Source organism: Takifugu rubripes, chromosome 1 (assembly GCF_901000725.2).
Source record: "Takifugu rubripes chromosome 1, fTakRub1.2, whole genome shotgun sequence".
NCBI lineage: Eukaryota > Metazoa > Chordata > Actinopteri > Tetraodontiformes > Tetraodontidae > Takifugu > Takifugu rubripes.
Window position 1 is genome coordinate 8,512,183 of NC_042285.1, and position 19,436 is coordinate 8,531,618.

At 38.7% G+C, this 19,436-nt stretch overlaps 2 protein-coding genes across 8 annotated transcripts in view; one reads left to right on the top strand and one right to left on the bottom strand.

Moving 5' to 3' along the window:
* Positions 1-28: 28 nt before the first annotated feature.
* Positions 29-4,587, bottom strand: LOC101073052 (sulfotransferase family cytosolic 2B member 1-like). Of its 2 annotated transcripts, XM_029836326.1 has the most exons (7): positions 4,437-4,571; positions 3,696-3,825; positions 1,775-1,986; positions 1,500-1,626; positions 810-904; positions 566-746; positions 29-443 (listed from the first exon to the last, which is right to left on the bottom strand). In XM_029836326.1, the coding sequence occupies exons 2-7, from the start codon at positions 3,790-3,792 to the stop codon at positions 334-336; spliced, it is 822 nt and encodes a 273-aa protein (XP_029692186.1). In that variant the 5' UTR covers positions 3,793-3,825; positions 4,437-4,571; the 3' UTR covers positions 29-333. The 2 variants fall into 2 exon arrangements, with proteins under 2 accessions (XP_029692186.1, XP_003961425.1); XM_003961376.3 differs by lacking the exon at positions 3,696-3,825 and having other exon boundaries at positions 4,437-4,587.
* LOC101079642 (uncharacterized) overlaps positions 2,173-19,436 on the top strand; it is a 27,483-nt gene continuing 10,219 nt past the window's right edge. Inside the window, exons 1-30 of one of the 6 annotated variants that reach the window (XM_011605391.2) lie at positions 2,173-2,376; positions 2,532-2,616; positions 2,683-2,754; positions 6,684-6,916; positions 7,477-7,743; positions 8,056-8,181; positions 8,262-8,459; positions 8,757-8,894; positions 9,022-9,282; positions 9,386-9,566; positions 9,647-9,813; positions 9,902-10,030; positions 10,180-10,358; positions 10,450-10,622; positions 10,775-10,999; positions 11,114-11,223; positions 11,696-11,899; positions 11,978-12,098; positions 12,204-12,405; positions 12,503-12,650; positions 12,836-13,013; positions 13,103-13,280; positions 13,659-13,785; positions 13,891-14,010; positions 14,568-14,718; positions 14,792-14,895; positions 15,507-15,657; positions 15,873-16,121; positions 16,977-17,186; positions 19,169-19,350. In XM_011605391.2, coding sequence (XP_011603693.1) covers positions 6,692-6,916; positions 7,477-7,743; positions 8,056-8,181; positions 8,262-8,459; positions 8,757-8,894; positions 9,022-9,282; positions 9,386-9,566; positions 9,647-9,813; positions 9,902-10,030; positions 10,180-10,358; positions 10,450-10,622; positions 10,775-10,999; positions 11,114-11,223; positions 11,696-11,899; positions 11,978-12,098; positions 12,204-12,405; positions 12,503-12,650; positions 12,836-13,013; positions 13,103-13,280; positions 13,659-13,785; positions 13,891-14,010; positions 14,568-14,718; positions 14,792-14,895; positions 15,507-15,657; positions 15,873-16,121; positions 16,977-17,186; positions 19,169-19,350 — 4,704 coding nt within the window. In that variant the 5' untranslated portion in view covers positions 2,173-2,376; positions 2,532-2,616; positions 2,683-2,754; positions 6,684-6,691. Of the gene's footprint in view, positions 2,377-2,531; positions 2,617-2,682; positions 2,755-4,428; positions 5,466-5,807; positions 6,182-6,337; positions 6,917-7,476; positions 7,744-8,055; positions 8,182-8,261; positions 8,460-8,756; positions 8,895-9,021; positions 9,283-9,385; positions 9,567-9,646; positions 9,814-9,901; positions 10,031-10,179; positions 10,359-10,449; positions 10,623-10,774; positions 11,000-11,113; positions 11,224-11,695; positions 11,900-11,977; positions 12,099-12,203; positions 12,406-12,502; positions 12,651-12,835; positions 13,014-13,102; positions 13,281-13,658; positions 13,786-13,890; positions 14,011-14,567; positions 14,719-14,791; positions 14,896-15,506; positions 15,658-15,872; positions 16,122-16,976; positions 17,187-19,168; positions 19,351-19,436 lie in introns of those variants that run through there. The other 5 variants (XM_011605405.2, XM_011605410.2, XM_011605426.2 and 2 more) reach the window with 5 other exon arrangements.

Consider the following 19,436-nt stretch of genomic DNA (forward strand, 5'->3'; position numbering starts at 1 on the left):
AAATAGCCAATCTGCACTGTACCATTTGTCAGCTTTGAATCACATTTATTATAAAACTGTGATGAAATAAAGGTTGAGTTCAGAAATCATTTTTTTTACTGAACCATACTGCACCAGGTGATCAGTGGCGCAATGTATAAAAAGCTCAGTCTCATTTCCTGTCAGTACCGGTACTTATCTGTCTTATTGGTAAGTTTGTAAATGAGATAATAGATCATCCACTATAATTATTTTAAGTCTACACTTTTGTTTTTAACAAAATCATCCATGCCTGTGAATCCTGGCATGTTGCAAGATTTTTGGTTAAGTGATTTATGAAATTAATTGTGAAACTTAATCCCAAACAAATTTGAATTTGACATTTTTCATTTTGTCGTTGTACACAGCATCAAATGTTTCTGCTTCTGCAACAGTTAACTTGTTTTTCCAGTCCCCAGTGATACCTGAAAGAAATTAAAGGTTGCTGAAACAGGTGATGAAGTTTCACTACTCATTTATTTGCAGAATGGAACCAAATGTTATGGAGAACTGCCAGGAAAAAAAGGATCCATCAACTGAAGCTTACCTTTCCTAAGAAATTCAGACTTTTCCTGATCCATGATGTCACAAGGAACTGTTGAGTAATTTGACATTTTGTTCTGCTTCATGTTCTTGAACACACATCGCTCTGCTATCTTCTCCACGACTTCACTGTCCAGAGATTTATTCAAAAAGTGACCAATTTTGGTCACAGAGTCCTTCAGATTCTGTAGCACAGAAGAAAAAAAAAATCAGTGATTTCTACACTATAGCAAAATGTATAAACTTACCATTATCATTTCCTCATAAGAGATGTACATTATAGGATGTCTATCCCCAGCACTCAGCCAACCCTTCACATGGTCAAACCATGAGCCAAAAATGACTAGGAGAGGAAAAAGGCATAATTATTATGAGCAAATATTTTTTAGCCTTTGCATTTAAACCTTTAGGTTATATTTCAAATAATTGGTGATAGTTCATGGACTCAATTTACTCCCTTTTCACTTTAGTGTGCTAGAGCAAGGACCGGAGCGATAGGCCATGATCTGTGTCATGTTTCCACTGGTGGATGTGTAGGATGGATGGTTACTTGCATCTGCTATGTAATTAGTATGACACAGCAGAAACACGACAAAGTCGTGACATTCAGATAGCTACTATATCGATTTGTGTTGGTCCACACACCAATGGCTCATATTCTGCCTTTTATGCAATTTGGTGTTTTGTCTTTTTTCAGTGAAACTTACTGACACTAATAGAAATGTCACTTTTTAGAGTTAGAGTTCTGGGTGTATGCAAGCCATTGGAAAACAGTTTTAAACTACATGGAATGTTATCTGGGTAATTCTTTTTCTGCTCCCACCCATCAGAGAATAGTAAATACATCCAATTTACCATTAGTATATTAATCATCAGGTGAGTACACAGTTCCTGTTCCTTAATCAAATAAATACTGTACATTAAACATGAACAAAAACCTTTTCCATCAAGGAACGTCTGAAGGAAATCACTCTGTAACCCTGGTTCTACCAGGAAGGATGTCATGCCATGATAGTGAAAGGAAGATGTGAACACATCTTTGGGGTTCCTCATGACATAGATAACCTGCATTGATGATAAAGCATTTGTGAATATTTGAGTGTGTAACAGTTGTTTGTGTTGAACCATATTGTAGGCAATATCTTACAGTTCAAACCTCCAGTATGCCTTCAATTATAATGACATTATTTGAAAAGGATAACAGCAGGTCTACCTTTGGCTTTACTTTAAGGAAGGATGGAGTCATCATATCATATCTGAAATGAGTGGTTAAAATTCGTGGAGAGGGCCTCTCTTCCAGATTAAGCACTCTGGCTCTGTCCTGCTCCAACCAGGGAGCACGGTCCCAGTTTGGAACAGTCTCAACAGAGGCTGGGTCTCCTCCAGTCAGGATCAGTGGGACAATCTCCTGCATCCATGTTGTGCCTGAAAACAAGAAAATGAATTGTGACTACACCTCAACTAAATATATTTTTGTTGAGCATAAAATCCAAATCTGTGTTTTGGTCCTCATTAAATGAACACTTGTGCAAAGAGTGCACAGGAGGCGCAAAAGAATTGTGGTTCTGTATTCTAGTCGGAACATTTAGGGTGTTGCGCGGTGTGTGCATCACGCTAACGGATCCGACTGAAGATTGGGAAAAATAAATAGGGAAGATGGAATTACTAAACAAAGTAGAAACGAAAATGTAACTATTATATGTGGAAACACAAGACTCATTTATTACTCTTTTTTCATATAACGGAGCAGTGTAGAACAATTAACATTTTTAGGCCTATGCATGATAGATATTCAAATGTTTCCACAGTGATAATGTGAGTATAAAATACGTGAGTATACAGATATTTCCCTTAAATATTAACTGCGTTGTTCGTAAAGTGTATATAATAATATTAATGTACAAACGTCTCTCTATCTGTCTATTTCTTTATCCCTCTCTACCTTTCATTCTTGCTACGGGGGAGATTAGTAATGCAGAAATGGGCATTCAGAATGATGAGAAGCAAACGACTGTACCTCTATCTTAAATGCACTTAGTAGTGCTGCAAGAAAAGGTGATGATAACGTTTCCAAGTTTTGTCAATATCACACTGTGCTTTAAATGCGTTTTCTTTCTCCAGATAGCAGCACAGTTCAAGGGTTGGGCTGTCAAAGTTGAAAGGTTTTCCAACATGAAGCTTCAAGGTTGGCTGGTATGTTAACTCAGTTTCGGATTTCATAAATATTAATCCTGATTTGTTATAATTGTAGTATTTTACGGATCTAAATAGACCAATTACAGTTCTGTTCAGAACATGGAGAAACATGCAACTTATGCCGGACGGCAAAATTTTGTACTCTTTTCAAAGTCGGAGCAGCGCAGACTAATTGAAGAAATATATATTAAAATAAAGGGAGGAGAGTAATATTAGTAATTATTTTCGAGTATTCAATCTTTTTTCAAATTTATTTTAGTTCAGTCTTAGCTAAGTCTTATTAAGGGTTTTATTTTAATTTCTCCCCCAAATATAATAATATGATTTGCAGTACAGCTGAAATCCAGCTGTGTTGATGCAATAATATAAATTATTGACCCAGGATATTTATTATCTAAAGAATGCCATAGGGTAACTAGGAGCTTTCTGGGAAATCACATTTTTATCAGTTTTATGTTTCACCGCTAATATTCATTTATCGCAGTCTGAGCATTGATTAGTGTCTCCAGCAGGTGGCAGTAGAGCTGCAAAATACGGATGAGCGGCGAGGCCTCAAAATGATATGAAACAATTGCTTGGAAGTTATTTTGTTATCTGTGTTATTGACAATTTCACAAAATAAATGTAATACAAAGCTATCCATCTATCTATCCAACAATTTCACAAAATAAAATTTTACAATTTGAATCAGACAACCTTGGCATTTTACTGAAAAGGATTGATCATTAAATCAACAATGATTATTTTTATTAAACAATCATCATATATATGTAGTGTAATTGGGTGTAGTAATTCAATGTTTCCCAATTTACACAGATTCCATTTTATGGCAGAAAATCTTTCCTCTCATAAAAGAGTTAAAACTTTTTGCTATAGCTATTCAGTCCATTACATGGCTGCAATTCATTGCATTTAAGTGCATGGATGTGACAACTTACTGAAGTTCAATTTCAGCATCAGAAGTAACTTTGAATGCGGCATGGTTGCTGATGCCAGACAGGCGGGACTGAATAAACTGAGGATCATGAAAAGCATGCACAACCATCTCTGGGGTTTACAGAGAATGGTCTAAAAAAGAAAAGAAAATTTCAAGTGAGTGAGTGTAGATGAAATTGCATGGTTGATCTGAGAGGTCAGAGGAGAATGGACAGACTGGTTAGAGATGATAGAAAGGTAACAGTAAGTCAAATAACCACACGTTACATCCAAGGAATTTAGAATGAAGTAGATGACATTTATTTTTTATTTTTGCGCGAGCAAAGTTAGCAAAAATACTGAATATAAATACTAAGATAAACGCTGAAAACAAAGCGAATTAGGTGTCAAGATTCAAGATTCAAGAGTACTTTATTGATCCCTTTAGGGGGTGTCCACCAGGGAAATTAGCAAGTGTCTGTGTATTTTCTCAACCATCCAGGTCATCGTTATCTAAGGTAAGAGTTCGCCTTCAAGAGAAGAAAAAACAGTCCATTCCTGACACCTTGGATAAAGCGAGTTAGGGGCGAACTGTATGTATCAGAGAAAGTCTTCAGTAGGTGACTTCATAGATCATAGACTTCAAAAGATCTCCAAAAAGTATAAATAACGGATAGATTAACGTCAGCTACGTTTGATTCAAAAATTGAGAAAAACGCATTCACGCTTCCCTCAACAGAATCCCTGCAAGCCGCCCGACTCACCTGATTTGGGATAAGTTACAATAACGACGTCATCGGGGCGGAAAGAAAACTCCTCGTAGTATTTGAGGCTCTCCGGGGAGTGCACCAAATTGGGCATATAGAACCCTTTGTACAGTATGTATAAGTCAGCTTCTGTCATTGTTGGAAGACCAGCTGGATCGCCACAGCACTGGAGAAATGACGGAGGACTAACCCGACAGCCGCGCTACTATTGGGCCCGGGGTGGGGGGTCGGTCCCACCCATTGTGACCCAAATTCATCGTAACGAGTGAGTGATTTCGCTTAGTTGCATTCTAGCTGGTCACCCAAAAGCAACCCGAGAGATTTGGTTGAGCTTTGACTCTCTCAGCCGATCAGCGACTTCTATGCCACGTATGGATTCTTACCCCTAAATTGCACCCGTCCCTGTGGACAGAAATCACAAAACCACGCGAGAACCATGACTGCTTTCGCCAGATCAGGCAATTAAGAAAAACCTGAAATAATAATTAACTTGATGGTTGAAGGTCAATCCACCAGCTTGGAGTATGGACTTTACTGCCCATAGACCATATCTTAGATTGTGTCAAGTGTGTTTTCGGTTTGATGCGATCAGGGGAACGAGGATTTACGCGTCGAGGTTTTACGCGTCGCTGAAAAATAAGTTGGAGCGTCACAGGGACGAAACAGCGTCATACTGTGGAAACAGTATGGACTGGCCTGCAAGCCATACTCCGTACCTGCCCAGCCACACACACATAAGGGAAACCTAGTTTTTGTGAAAGACTACCAAGTCGCAGAAATACACACACCACACGCACACACAACGAAAACCCTGGCGCCACTCCAGTTCCGGACTTCCACGCCCTTCTTTACGTTTTATCATCCAAACACGCCTTTCCCCTGCAGAAAATTGCACCACAGAAATCTGAAACCCAGTGCAGGAAGTAAATGAATGTTGCTGGGAAATTTGCTCATTATTTAACACTAAACTTAAACTTTCTCTTTAGTTTACATGCAACCCCAAAGTCACAGAAGTTGGATCAGCCGGTAATTAAATTTTTCCACTTTGATTCTGAGGAAGGTTTTTAATTCAGTCATTAGTGTGTTGATTTGGCTTTAATCAAATTATTCTTACGTTCTTTTGTTCTCAACAATTCAAACTATGTAATCAAGAAAGTTTATCTTTGGTTTGTGTCACTTCGATTTTGTGTTAAGTAACGTGTTTATAATAGTGTTGATTTAAAAAGGAAAACCTTACAGTGCCAAACACACTCGTTGTGGCCCAGTTTTCTTTCTTTCACTTTAAATTCAGGACACAGCTTGCTCTTACAAGATCACATGACTCTTTACACAACAGATGACGTTGAGTCAGCTGGGGCTAAGACGAGCCAGGAAAGTGAAACTCAGGCCTGGTGTTTCTCTCTCCTCCCTCCCTTGGGCACTTCACCATCACTTTCCTTTTCCCTCTCATTTCAACATTTCTTCCTGTGCTGTTTATCACACGCCTATTCAGCCTTAATACCTATAATCTGCATCACCTGCTTTTATCTGATTGTGTTTTGTGTATCTGTGGTCAAATTGTACCTTGATAAGCATGTGCACTCTGTTTGCTTTCAGTTTTGTTTCTTCCTAGTTTGGCTCAGAATGAAACGTATTAGAAATGAGGAGAGGGAGGGGCTACATTCTAGAAATAAGGGTGGTGTAGGCTTATAAACACAGCTCTGAGGTAGATGAACCACAGTGATGCTTTTTTAAAAGTCTAGGTAAGTTGGAAATTCTTTTTATCCCCCTCTCTCTTTCTCTCTCTCTCTCTCTCTGTCTCTCTCTCTATATACAGTATATATATATATATAGTTTTTTTAGTGACGGCTCTACTTTATGCGTTGTATATTTATCTTCCTATTGCATTATACAACACTGAATCATTGTGCAATTGCAAAGGTACTTCATTATTTATGTGTTGCTCAGTTTCAATATAGTATAATATTAATGAAATTATTGAATCCAAATTTTAATCAATATTAAATTAATTACAATTCAAGGAATTAAATCGTTGTTTAAAAATGTCTACGTCTTATTTCTAAAGCAGCTATCATTCCAGAGACAAAACTTTTTGTGTGGACACAGTGTAAGCTCAGGAGAGCATCAGACATGCCAATTTTACCTGCCAAAAACAATGATAGTTCCATAGATGTTTTTTGTAATTTATTATAGTGTAACCTCCTAATTCTTCTGTTGACATTTTGTTGTTGTTTTTGTTGGCAGTATAACACATGATGGAGAGTGTTCAGGACAATGTAGTGGCTTTGGTGAAGGAGCACCCAGCTGGGATCCCTCTTAAAAAGCTGGTTCAGTACTACCAGAAGAAATACCACCAGAACTTGACTTTGTCTTCGCTGGGTGTTGATTCTGTGACTAGCCTGATTGCTTCTTGGGATAGTGAGCTGGTTATAAAGGGACAAATGGTGATATACAACAACAGTCTCCACAATAATCAGGTTGGAGCATAACACACATTCCGAGCAAAACTGCCTGCCAAAAAAGATGATTATGATCATGATTATTCAGGATTTTCCTCTGAGCACATTTCTTCCTCAAAAATAATGCTTCCCTACTATTCTTTCAGTTTTTAGTAAATGCATGACAATCATTTATTACTTCTCAAACAGCCAAACATTTTTCCCACAGTAACAGGATGTCTCTTTCAACATGGTTAGCTAAGAAATGACTGAATTAATTAGTTGCAATAGCATAGTTTACAAAGTCAAACTCAATGTTCTCAGTGTAAACTGTTCTATTCTGTAACAGTTAAAAACGTTCGATATTTTCTGACATTCTAAAAGGACCAAACTACAAAACACCTTTAAGTAAAGCTCAGGAGCAGTGATTGAGGGCATATTTATATAACATTAATATAGTCTTGCTGAAAATTGGATCGGGTTTGAAATTTAGCATTTAACCTAACATAATGATAAATTAAACTGTTGGGAAATTTATGCTGTTTGTTCTTGGTAAGCTCTCCATCCAGCTTTTTGTCTGATCCTGCATTTCGCTGCAGGATGCTGAAAGGTTACCGAAAGGGTCAAAGGACAGATACAGACATGCATTCCTAAAGGAGGGAAGTGCTCCTGTGTTTAGAGATGGTTTTCATGCCCAGCTGAGGGAGACCCATGGAGCTAACATGAGGGCAGTGGAGGCAGCAGAAGAAGATGAGAAGGGCCACAGATGGAGGAGAAGAAACCTCGATCCAGACATGGTGAACAATCTGATGGAAGATTTGATACGACAAATAGCTGAAGAGGGAGAGCTGGTCACCAAAGAGAAGGTAAGGAGGAAGAAGAATCTCTTTAAAATTATTTTTTAACATCTGCAAGACTGCGTGCTTAATTTTTATTAACATCACACTAATGTAAAGCATACATTTGGCTTAATTAGCTTTGTTCCTTGTGGATTGGTACATGTTTTTTTGCTTTGTCCTGATCATGTAAATTGTGTCCTTTATGTTGCTGATAGCTATACTAGAGATGTGGTAAGATTTTTACTGTGTACTTTCAAATAAATATTTTGGTGAACCTCCAATTACTGTTCTGTATTTGCTGCATTTCTTGATTTAACTGTTGTAATCCGGTTTGTCCAGGTAATATCAAGAGTGTGCCAGCAGATGCAGATCCCCTCACTGGAAGCAGGAGGAATTTATCCCGGGATGACTCCAGCTCTCAAAGATCTCCAGTACAAAACAAGAGAGGTCAACATGTTCATTGAGGTTTGTGTACATTTATTTGCTGGTATTATTCAAGTATGTTTTTGGTCGAGCAAGTTTGAAATTTGTGCTGTTTCTGTCAGTGTGCTGAGGCGGTGTCATCCATCTGCACTCTGTATGAGCTGGGCCATTCACTTGCCGGCCTGAAGGACAAAAAGCAATATGAAGAGCTGAACCTGGGGCCACTCTGCAAACTCCCCCGCATCCACCGCATATTCAAGATTGACAGTAACACAAAGGATGATGACATTCAACAGATCGAGACTGTAGACATCCTAAAGGTGAACCATGCTTTTTAGACATTTATCAACTAGTATTTATTATTGTCAAGAGGGCAAATGATAAAAACAGACACTTCAAACACTTCAACTCAGACAAGGAGCAGAGCATGAAACACATGTTATGTCATTAAGATTAACTACAGTGTATTATCTCCTAATTCATTTCCTCATGTTCCAAGAGTCAAGTCAGGGATTCTAACTGCCTACAATGTTCAAGTCTGAGGATCCCATAGCTTCAGTTTTGCTCTGTGTGACATTCTACATTTTTAATTTAAACTTTTCTTTTCTTTTGTTCAGCTACTGAATAATTTTAGGAAAAAGAGCAAGGGGAGAGTGGATCTGACAGAGTTCATGCAACATTTGGCTGACCACTACAACTGTGACTCTCCCTACAAGCTGGGTATCAGAATAAACAGCATTGCGCTCTGCATATCTGTAAGTCATAGTACAAGAATATATTGTTCTGGTTTACATTGAATAAATATTATTCGTCAGGTTTATACAAAATTAACTTCTTCTGCTCACTTTTATCTAAGAATTCTCTTGTTCGATTAATCCATAGACCTTAAATAAGGTGATTCACCAAGAGCGCGCATTCCGAGAAGAGGCCCAGCAGCTTATTGAGAGAGAGCTGCAGGAGGAGACCTACGAGCGTTTGAGAAAAATCAAGAAAAGCATCTTGGAGCCAGTGCAAGGAGTGGGCTCCTCATATCCTACAGGAAACCCAGAACTCAGGAAAAAATATGCTTCTATGTCAGCAGCTGAGCTTGTTCTGACTGTCTTCAGAAATGCAAAGGAGGTGTTTTCTACAAAAATGGCTTGGGTAAGTTCATATCTATCAAAGGAGGGTTCTTTGAGGTTGTGTGGGAACTCATCACTAGTACCAATGTAAATTTTCATGTTTATGTGATGACTTACCAATCTAGCAAATTGAGACCTTCCTGCAGCATGTGTCAGGAAACGCGCTGACAAATGCTCTGTTTCAACTGGCCATCTGTGGAGGCTCTTTGGCTGTCCCACAGAACCTGGTGCCCATAAATAAGATGTCCAAAACCAGTGACAAAATTAACATGGAAGACAAAGCCACCACATCCCTCCCCAGCGAAGGTATTGATACAGGATGTCATGTTTTTGTGACACATTTGGTTAATCTTAATGCTCACGATCTGCTCTGCTCTGTCTCTCAGCTAAACTGAAGCAGTACATAAAAGATACCTTGTCGTCCCAGAACTCAACCTTCAAATTGGCACACATAGCATCATTGGAGAAGAAGTTAATCAAGCACTTTCAGGTCAAAGATTTCCTGTCTTTAGAAAAAGGCACCTTTCTTGAGTTCCTAGCGAAGCACACTGAGGTAAAAAAGTGTTAACTTGGACATTTGTACAGCTCTTGAATCTGTGAGGTAAAATTATACCTGCTTTCTCCTTTTTGGTTGTGTGCAGTTGCTGCAGGACACAATAGGCTCTGTAGTTTTTCTGGGTAGTGTAGAAGGAGGTTTCAGGCCTACCAGGCAAGATGTGTTTGAATTCATAAAGCAGTGTGGCAGTAAAACCTCCAATGATCCAGAAGAAGTAAGTCATAATAATGGCAAAGCTGTAAGAACTGCAGTTTACAGAGTATCCTCAATTATTAATTTTTTCCCCCTAAAATCTGTCTAAAAATCTAAAAAATAAGTGAGCCCAGTTTAATTACAAAAGAATCTCCCTCTTGCTTTTCTCAGCTTGCCCTTATTGAGTCAGCACTCAGGGTTCACTACAGGGTGCGGGACAGTCGTGACCTGGGCTATGGTGCTCTTCACATGCTGGCTGATCTGGTGCAGCGTCAGAGAAGTCTGCCTGGAGGAGGGCTGTGCCCAGTTTATTATGAGGCAGCGTTGTTTGCCAAAAACAATCAGTTAAGGTATGTGGAAGGCCATAGATTTATCAGCCTTAAGAAGGTTACCCATCAAGTCCTAAAGAGGTATTTACAGGTCACAAACTGTATTTAACAGGGTTGAAGGTGGATGCGAGGCAGTGGGGCGCCTTGGTGAAATTTCCAAATTGCAAGCCTTGGAATGCTTGCTCTCCTGTCCCCTGCTGGAGGATTTGAGTGAGTGGAGCCAATGGGAACTGATATTTAAACCATCTCATGGCTCCCTTAAAGAATTCATCCAAAGGAACGCCGGTAGGTGTAAATTTGTGCCTTGTGTGCCCATATTCATTTTCATTCCATTGCTGACTTTAAAATATACACAGAAATGAACATTTGAAGATGTTTCCAAGTATATTATGCAAAATTACAATGCAACTACTTATTTATATTTATTAACAACACAGCAAACACAGGCCTGGCTGCCTTAGAGGTGACTCCAGGCTTACTTCTCAAGCTCACCTCATACACGGGGGACAAGCATTTCTCCAGAGCTGCCATGAATCTCGACCCTGTAGGTACAGCAGGCCACCTTGTGTCCATGGTGGTTGCTGATGGCCTTGTCAACACTCCCACAGCCCTCTTGGCAACTCATGTCCAGAACTCCCTGGCATCAGCAGTGGCCAAACAGGGTAGTTATTTTATAACTTATTTTAAAAAATCAGGCACTAGAACATTATGTGCTTTAAGTACTGATCATTATTTAATTAGGATCTGTCTGTTTAATAAATGTTTATGCTTGTTAGATTTGTCCCAGGATGAAGACAGCGTGTCCTGTTACAGCAAAGTGGCCATATTCCTCTTGGAATGTTGGACACGGATTCCCACCAAAATTTGCCAGGCTCTTCTGCAGCAGGTCAGCCAGACTGTGTTAAGTTACAGCAGCAAACAATAATTTTGATTGTCTTATCAGAATTTTTTCTTGAGAAATGCCCAAAAGCTCTTAATATTGAAGATATGATGTCTCAGAAAAACACTTATATACACAAAACTTACTTTTGGCTTATGTTCAAGCCTGTTTAATCACTTGCTGTCATGCTTTTGGATTTACAAGACAAACTATTAATAGCACTTGCTTTTGCATAGAAGGAACAGCTTTTGACAAACAAATGAGAGGTTACTAGAATTACATGTTTCCTTGATCAAATGATAACCTGCCATTTGTATGTCTAATGTATTTTTTCCAGCGCAATTAGACAAATGCATCATTGTCACTATATTCCTATTATTAATCTAATAGTCTGCAGCATAAATTCATGGTTCTTGCTTCTACAGCAAATAAACTTAAAACATTGGTTTTAGAATGATGGTGTGAATGTGGCTTCCAGGTGTTTTTAGAGCCATTTTCATTGGTCTTGGGTCAGTCCAAGTCAAAACGAGTCCTAATCAGTGTGGGTCAATCAGACACAAGGCACCTGAACTGTCTGCACCGGCTGGGCATTGTTCTGGGAATCACAGACTGGGTCAAAGACTATCAAAAGAAGCTGGACCCATCACAGAGTCCACAAATGGTTCCTGTCGAACAGGCCAAGGTGAGAACACATTCAGAACTAACAGTTTGGATGAGACATCTTTTCAACTGTTGTTATGCTCTTTCTTTCTTTTTTCAGTCATACTCGATAGATTCTTCAAGCAGCAGTCTCTCAAGGCTGAATTCAAGTGAAGATTTTGAGGAGGACATCTTGGACAGAAGTTTTGCCTTCTCCCAACAAGACTCAAGCTTACACCAGGGTAATTGGGAGTAATGTAGTTCTCCATCATAATTTCTATATTGAGTTTGCACTCTGATTCTATCATATTTCCCTGAATTATATTTTGTTGAATGTTTCCTTTCAGCCAATGGGGAGATGGACATTGAACCTGAGGAGGTAGAGGATGGAGAAGAGCTGTATGAGTTGCTGCCTAATGGAGAGACATCAGATGTCAGTAGTGAAGCTGAGGAAAAATCAGAAATGCCAGATTATACAGACAGTAATGCTGCCAGCTGGCACACAGAGAACGCACAGAATCCCCAAAGATCCATAATTGAGGACATCAGGTCAGTTCTCATCACTTCATCCTTTAGGATTGTTTTCTGTCATATTGTCTTCAGCTGACATAAGTGGACTCTTCATGTGCCTTTTTTCCCCGGACAGAAAGAGCGCATTTGGTATTGGTATAGAACTGAATGCAGAATGCCAAAGGTTGATGCAGGTCCAGCAGGAGAGGCAGGGCCGAAGCTTAGACCGCCTCGCCACTGAACTCTACAGCAAAGACACTCATTTTGTCCTGGAGCTCATTCAGGTAGCCTCTGTATTTTTCCCCCAAAGATGACACAGAAAGCTTATTTGTTATCTGCTTGTTTTTCATTTATGCTTGTGAATTTAGATTGAAATTTTCCTTTTCAGTGTAAGCATGCAAAAACCTTGGAAATATAATTATCCATTATTGTCTAAATTTATTGTAATCTTTTTGTTTCTATTTGCCAGAATGCTGATGACAACACTTACCCATCAGAGGCTGGGGTCATTCCAGCATTGGCATTTGTTGTAGAGAAGGACTGCATCACCATTCTTAACAATGAGATGGGATTCCAGGAGAAGAACATCAGAGCCATCTGCGATGTAGGTCGCAGCACTAAGGGCAAACACAAATATGGATACATAGGTGCGTAAACACATGATAGATTTCAGGAGATTGAACCTTCTATTCAATGTCACTAATGATTTCTCTCTGATGTGACCTTTACTTGCCAGGACAAAAGGGCATTGGCTTTAAGTCCGTGTTTAAAATCTCAGACTGTCCAGAGATCCACTCCAATGGCTTCCATTTGCGATTTGATAAGAATTCTGGGCCCATGGGATACATCCTCCCTCACTGGGCTGAAGCAGACAGACCTCTGGACTCACAGCTGGAAGACATAAAACAGCACAGGTGAAACTCTTGACAGATGTGCTGTTTACTGTATAGATATTGCAAAAACCATCACAAAATCCTCCTTAAATAAAACATTTGCTCCAGAACTTCTAGATCGAAATTTAACATGCCGTTACTAAAAAAAAACTACTGAACCAACCACAAAGATCATACAAAGAGTTAAAAAAACAAAACAACCTGAGCATAAACAGAGATATTAATGTCAAGTCAAGCAGTAGCAGAACAGTTCCTTGTTATATACGTTAACATGATGATGACTTGAATGTATATCAGCAGTTTTAGCAGAATTTGCTGAATTTTGAGCAGAATTGTAACTTTGAAAAGGTTTTTTCGCTAATTTTGTTAATTTTTGATCTCTCTCCTGGTCTCTCACAGTTGGACCACTAAGATCTGCCTTCCTTTGCGCTCCCAGAGTCATCAGACCAGAAACCTCTTCCATGATGTGCACCCCTCCTTGCTGCTCTTTCTTCACCGCCTGCGCTCTATTACCATCTACAATCGAGTAAATCTTGCCCATACATGCTTGTTTTACAACACATGCATTTGCCTTTAAACCAAAAACTAAATCATGAGGTGTCACTGTAATAATCTTCCACTGTATGTGCAGAACGAGAAGCGCCTCGTGAAAATGACCCGGAAAGACCTAAATAACAACGTACTGGAGGTGGAGCACACTGACGGCACAGAGCGCTGGCTTGTGGTTAAAAAAACACTGCATCCCAAGAAGGTAAACCTGAACACTGACCCTAAATCACAGAAATGTTTCTTCTTATTTTAATACATTTTTGCATCTGTGTCCTTTTTGTAGTACTGATTCCTGGACTCTAGTACTCGTATTTTACTAAAAAATAATCATGTCTCTCAGTCATGACAAACTTTTTTATACTGTTCTTGATTTTTTTAGCCATTTCAATTCTAAAGCTTACAAAATATGTTCAAAATCTGATGTTGAAGACAGCAAAGCTTTAAATTATTCTGTTTAACTTCAGAGTAAACACCATATCACCTTTCACACAAAGCTTCCCCACTGTCTGACTGAATGTCCCACAGAAATTAATCCAGGCACAAATACAAACATACAAATGTCAGGCTAATTTTGTTCGTCAGCCTCCTTTCTTCTCTTCCCACATGCAGTGACCTGTTTTCACACATCAGATTATGTAAAAGAAGAACTGAGAGAAACAAGTTGTAACATTTTTGGTTCCAGTCTTGGTGCAGCCATTTAACAAAAATCACTTTCTATAGAAAAAGCAGCCTTTTGAGACCCTGTTTTACATTTTTTAGATCAAAGAGGATGTTGAGTCTACGGAGCTGGCTCTTGCCTTCCAGCTCACCAACGGTGACACGGAAAGTGGGACTGTGTGGCAGCCCCAGAAACAGCCAGTGTTTGCTTTCCTGCCCCTTCGTAGTTTTGGTTTCCGTTTCATCGTCCAAGGTAAGAGCATATTAGAGTATGATGGAGCTTTGGAAGAACGGATCACTTTCAATTGCTCCATACTTCTCTGTAGGTGACTTTGACATCCCTTCATCTCGAGAGGACGTTGACAGAGACAGCCCCTGGAACCAGTGGCTTCGCTCTGAGATACCTCATCTCTTCATACAGGCCATGGAGGTAAGATGAAACGAGTCTGCAGGATGATAACTAATCATAACTGTCACTAAGTAGATTCATGACGGAAACCATAGTTTCAGGATTCTATTTTTAAAATAATTGCAGCATTAGAACCTGTGTGGTAAAATGCTAACACCTGAAATGCTAAAGCTGGATTCTCAGAGGCCTGGCTAGGTAAGGTCACTCCAGTGACATGAGGGTCATTAGTTTAATCCATGATCCATACATACTACAATCTACTGAACCCCAAATATAGGTCCCACCAATGTATGAATTGGGAAAACAGACTCTTTAAATGGTGATTAAAAAAGTGTGCTATAAGTACAGTCCATTTTACTTTTTTTTTTTAGAACTTTCATTGGTGATAATGGGACAGCTTAATAGACAACCCCTAAATATTGGATATTGGAGCTTATCCCAGCTGTCTTTATGCGAGAGGAAGGGTAAACAGGGGACTAGTTGCCAGTTTATTACAGGGCTAACAGAGAGACAAACAATCATTGACACTCACATTTACAGCTAAAGCCAATTTAAATGAATATGTTTGGGAAAAAAATACTAGTAATAACAGTCTTTTTACTAGTAATAACAGTTTTTTCTGTTTGTTTTAGAATTACCCAGAGTTCAGCGGCCTTAATGGTCTCTATCTTTACCTGCACTTTATTCCCCTGCCTGATGAGGTGCTGGACTTCTTCCGGCCCGTTGCTGGGCAGATTATTCAGCTGCTCAAGGGCAAGGCCTTCCTGCCTACAATCAACTCAGGTAGTAAATTACACCCAGAAAATCAAAATTGAGTTATTAATAAAAGATAAACATTGGATTCAAGTGTAAAAACATCACTTTTGGTAGTTCTTCCTCTTTCATGTATTGTATATTATTACATGTATTATAAGGGTCATGTGTTTTTCAGGTTTGATAATTCAATTTAAAAAAATTGGAAAACCCTGCCCTTCCATTCTTTGCTATCTAATTTCCAGATGGGAAGATCGTGTACAAGCAACCATGCAAAGTGGCAGTATGTCAAGATGCTGTGATCCGTGACGTGATTGGCGGAGATGAGCTGGAAAGACATCTCTCTCTGTCGTACCTCCATCCGAGGTTGAGTAGTGCCCCGCTTACCTCCCTCCTCACCCACCTGGGAGTGCGATATCTGCAGGGGCCAGATGTTTCCACAGTAACTACAGCCATGGCAAGAGAGCTGACAAGAACAGAGGGCATCTGTACAGGTAGAGGCCTTTATTTAGTACAATCACATGTAATCATAATGTAATCATATGTACGGTAATATATATGTAATAATAAAATTGGGTTACATGGTTCATGTCATTTGCTGTCAATGACTTGCAGTAATGGCATCATAAATAATTTATTTCATTCTCTTATTTTATCTCTGATTTTAAAGATATACTTGAACACATAACATTTTAAAGGTGCATGCAGCCATTTCCACATACTCTGCTCCTTCCTCTTAGTCTCCTATTAGTCTCTGTTTTTGGAGATACTGTAGATTTCTGGATTATGATTGTGGCTCATCTTAATGCAGAAGACTGGTGCCTCTCCACCACACTTTTATAAATGTATTTGAGCACACATTCAATCTATCTCTCGTGAACTGGTTAAAACGGAGCAGGATATGTGCAAAGATCAAGAAAAAGTGAAACAGTCATAGTTGATGTGGTCTGCACCATTGTGCCCTGATATTCTGGGGAACTTGATGTAATGTGTCATTTTAGGGGCTTTTGTTAGCTGTGTTTTTTTTTTAATCTATTTTTGATCATTTGTTTTTAGTTTTAACACTTTTTTTGCATCGTATTTGTAAAAAAAGTATTTTGTACTAAACTAGCGTAGGTATTTTTAATAACTTATAATGTGATGATGTGAACAGAAAAGATCATTTCCAAAATTACCTCCTAGATAAAAGGAAACTAGTTCAAATGGAGCAAAAAACTAAGGGTTCAAAAGTCTTAGTAATGCACCTCTTGTCAAATATATAAAGTAATAACAAGCTTAATTTATTTTGTGATGTTCGCAGCTGTTTTTTTTAACCATTTCTTTCTACCATTAAACGTGGGTTTTTTTAGATGGAGGTTTACGTCAACTGGCCAGGTTGCTGGTTTGCAACTTTCGAGCACTTGAGCACGGCTACGGAGAGACAGAGTCTGTTTTGCAAACCCTTAGAGATCTACCCATCATCCCTCTGGCTGATGGACGTGTGGTGGCACTGAGTGAGGAGGGTGTGTTCTTTCCAGTGGAAACACAAACTAAGAAAAGCAAGGACTTAATTCAGACAGGTAATTTCATGTCTAATTTCATTTCCTTCTAAATAATTTACTCAGCAACTATAATATCATAAACACTCTAAATTAGTGTTTACCTTGATATTTGGATATTTATGTATATAACAGGAAAAAGGATGGGAAAGGACCACAATCAGATTATTGGGCAGAATAGCTCAATATTTCTTAGAATGTAAAAATTATTTTTAGCTCAGAAATAGAAAAAAATATATATCACACTAGTGATGGTGAGAGATGCACATATAAAACATTCCATCTGTGCTGTTAAAGCTCAGCAGTCAGCCTGAAACAGGTGTGATGATGTTAAACAGGAGATGAATAAAAATAGCACATTAACTGAGCTGGTACATTTGGACTAAAATAAGGTTGCATGAGTATTTATGATATTTCTGAGTCCGTTCACCACCTCAGAGGCACTAGAAAAAGCACAGCAGGTGTTTGACATACCTCATCCATCTTGAATAAGCAGACTCTTGCATCAGAGCAGGAATGCTTGTAAAATGAACGCATGCAGTCCATGTGGTGCGTCATCATTGCATTCAAAACGAAAACGCAAAGCAAATTCATATATAATTGCTTCAATCTATTTGAAAAATTGAATTTTATACTGATGCATGAATTCTTTCACTTCATTGTCTTTAATTGCGGAACTGTCATTATCAGTAATTCAGAGCTGCTTAAGGATTTCACCGCGATCCTGCTTTCTTTATTAATAATCAAACCCAGTGAAATGTATCATTGACTGTTATTTTAATTGTTTTCATTAAGGGTAACGATTATATTAGTGTAAAATATTCATAACCCCTGCAAAAGGCTTTGCAGCCCTGCAGTAATAGACTTGTTTAGTATCACAGTTTCATTGTTGAGTCTTATGTTTGTTTCTGGTGCCTCTGCCTCTCCGCCATGCCCCAACTGGACTTTCACCATTTGCTTGTCTCATATTTTGTCTTCATTTGATTTGACCGACATTTGTGTTGTAACAGCCTACATTTGCTTCAGACTGGGGATTTGAAAGTGACTATTTTATCCCTCTATATCAATTTATTAAGTTCCCAATTAAGCCACTGAGATGTACAGCCAGTTAAGTTGAAGCGTAATTTACATATTTGGTTAGGGTTAGGGTTAGGGTTAGACAAATTGCAACGTTATATCATACGATTGTTGACCCGCTTCAGTTATACTTTTTCTAATGTCAGCTTTCTTTTTTGTTACCAAATAGTTATGTAAACCCAACAAAATCTATGTTTTAGCTTTTTATGAAAATGCTAAACATACTATCACTCTCTCTGGATGATGTCATGTTGACAGTTTGCTGTTTCACATATTCTATTATGCCATCATGTCATTATTGTTATTATATAGCATGTCACAGTTATTCATTACACATTCACATTCCACAGGAAAGATGGCACAGGTAGCTTTGAAAGTTGACAGTAAATAAGGGTATTGAAGGATTGATTGGGGTTGGTTTTCAGGCCAGTAGGTGTAGCCAGACTGGAGCCAAGCTAGAATTCTGCTTAAAGATGAACTCAAGTGGAGAGAGATGTGCAATAGCTGAAGAGATACAACTCAGAGAGTACCAATGTTCTCTTTAAATATTAAGTAGAGTGGGGAAATCTTCAGATGACACTCTCAGAACATAGAGAATTGGGTTAGTGGAGGTTGGGATTTTTTTGGCATAGTTACAATGTTAGCTGCCAAAAGTTGGTAAAATAGAGTACCTGTGAATTCAAAGATGTAGAAAACATGAAGGCACACAAAAAATGTTAAGATGTTATCTTCCTTTGTCAGCAATCCATTGAAAAGGGATAGGTGCAGTAGTTACATCAGTAAAAACCGCTGTCTGTGAGCACAATTCATACATACATTCAAAATTTGCAGTTGAGAGCTTGTAAAGCCTCCAATCTAATGTGTCTTATGTTCAAATTTTGTACAGCCCTATATAACAAAATGCTTCATTTATTGCCTTTTCTCAGAAAGTCTTGCAGCATTGTACAAGGATATAAATGTAGTTAAACCCTCTCTGTTGAGCTGCCTGGAGCCACTGGAGAGTCAGCAGGTTCAAAAGCTTCTAAGAATGCTTGGTGTTCATGATTTGGAGCCTCAGCAGCTCCTGGACCAACACATCTACCCAACAATACAGAGCAACAAATGGAAAGTACGTACTGTGTATGCTCATTTTTAAAAGAAGATTTATTTGCCATTATACAAGTGATTGCACAATGAAATTTCAAGGCCAGACAG

Bases quoted from the DNA above. Each gene is read 5' to 3' on its own strand.
- LOC101073052 (XM_003961376.3), bottom strand. From the start codon at position 4,575: ATGACAGAAGCTGACTTATACATACTGTACAAAGGGTTCTATATGCCC. The intron at 1,987-4,436 runs GTGAGTCGGGCG...TCTTGTTTTCAG, and splicing joins TGTAACTTATCCCAAATCAG to GCACAACATGGATGCAGGAG. The intron at 1,627-1,774 runs GTAGACCTGCTG...TCATCAATGCAG, and splicing joins TCCTTAAAGTAAAGCCAAAG to GTTATCTATGTCATGAGGAA.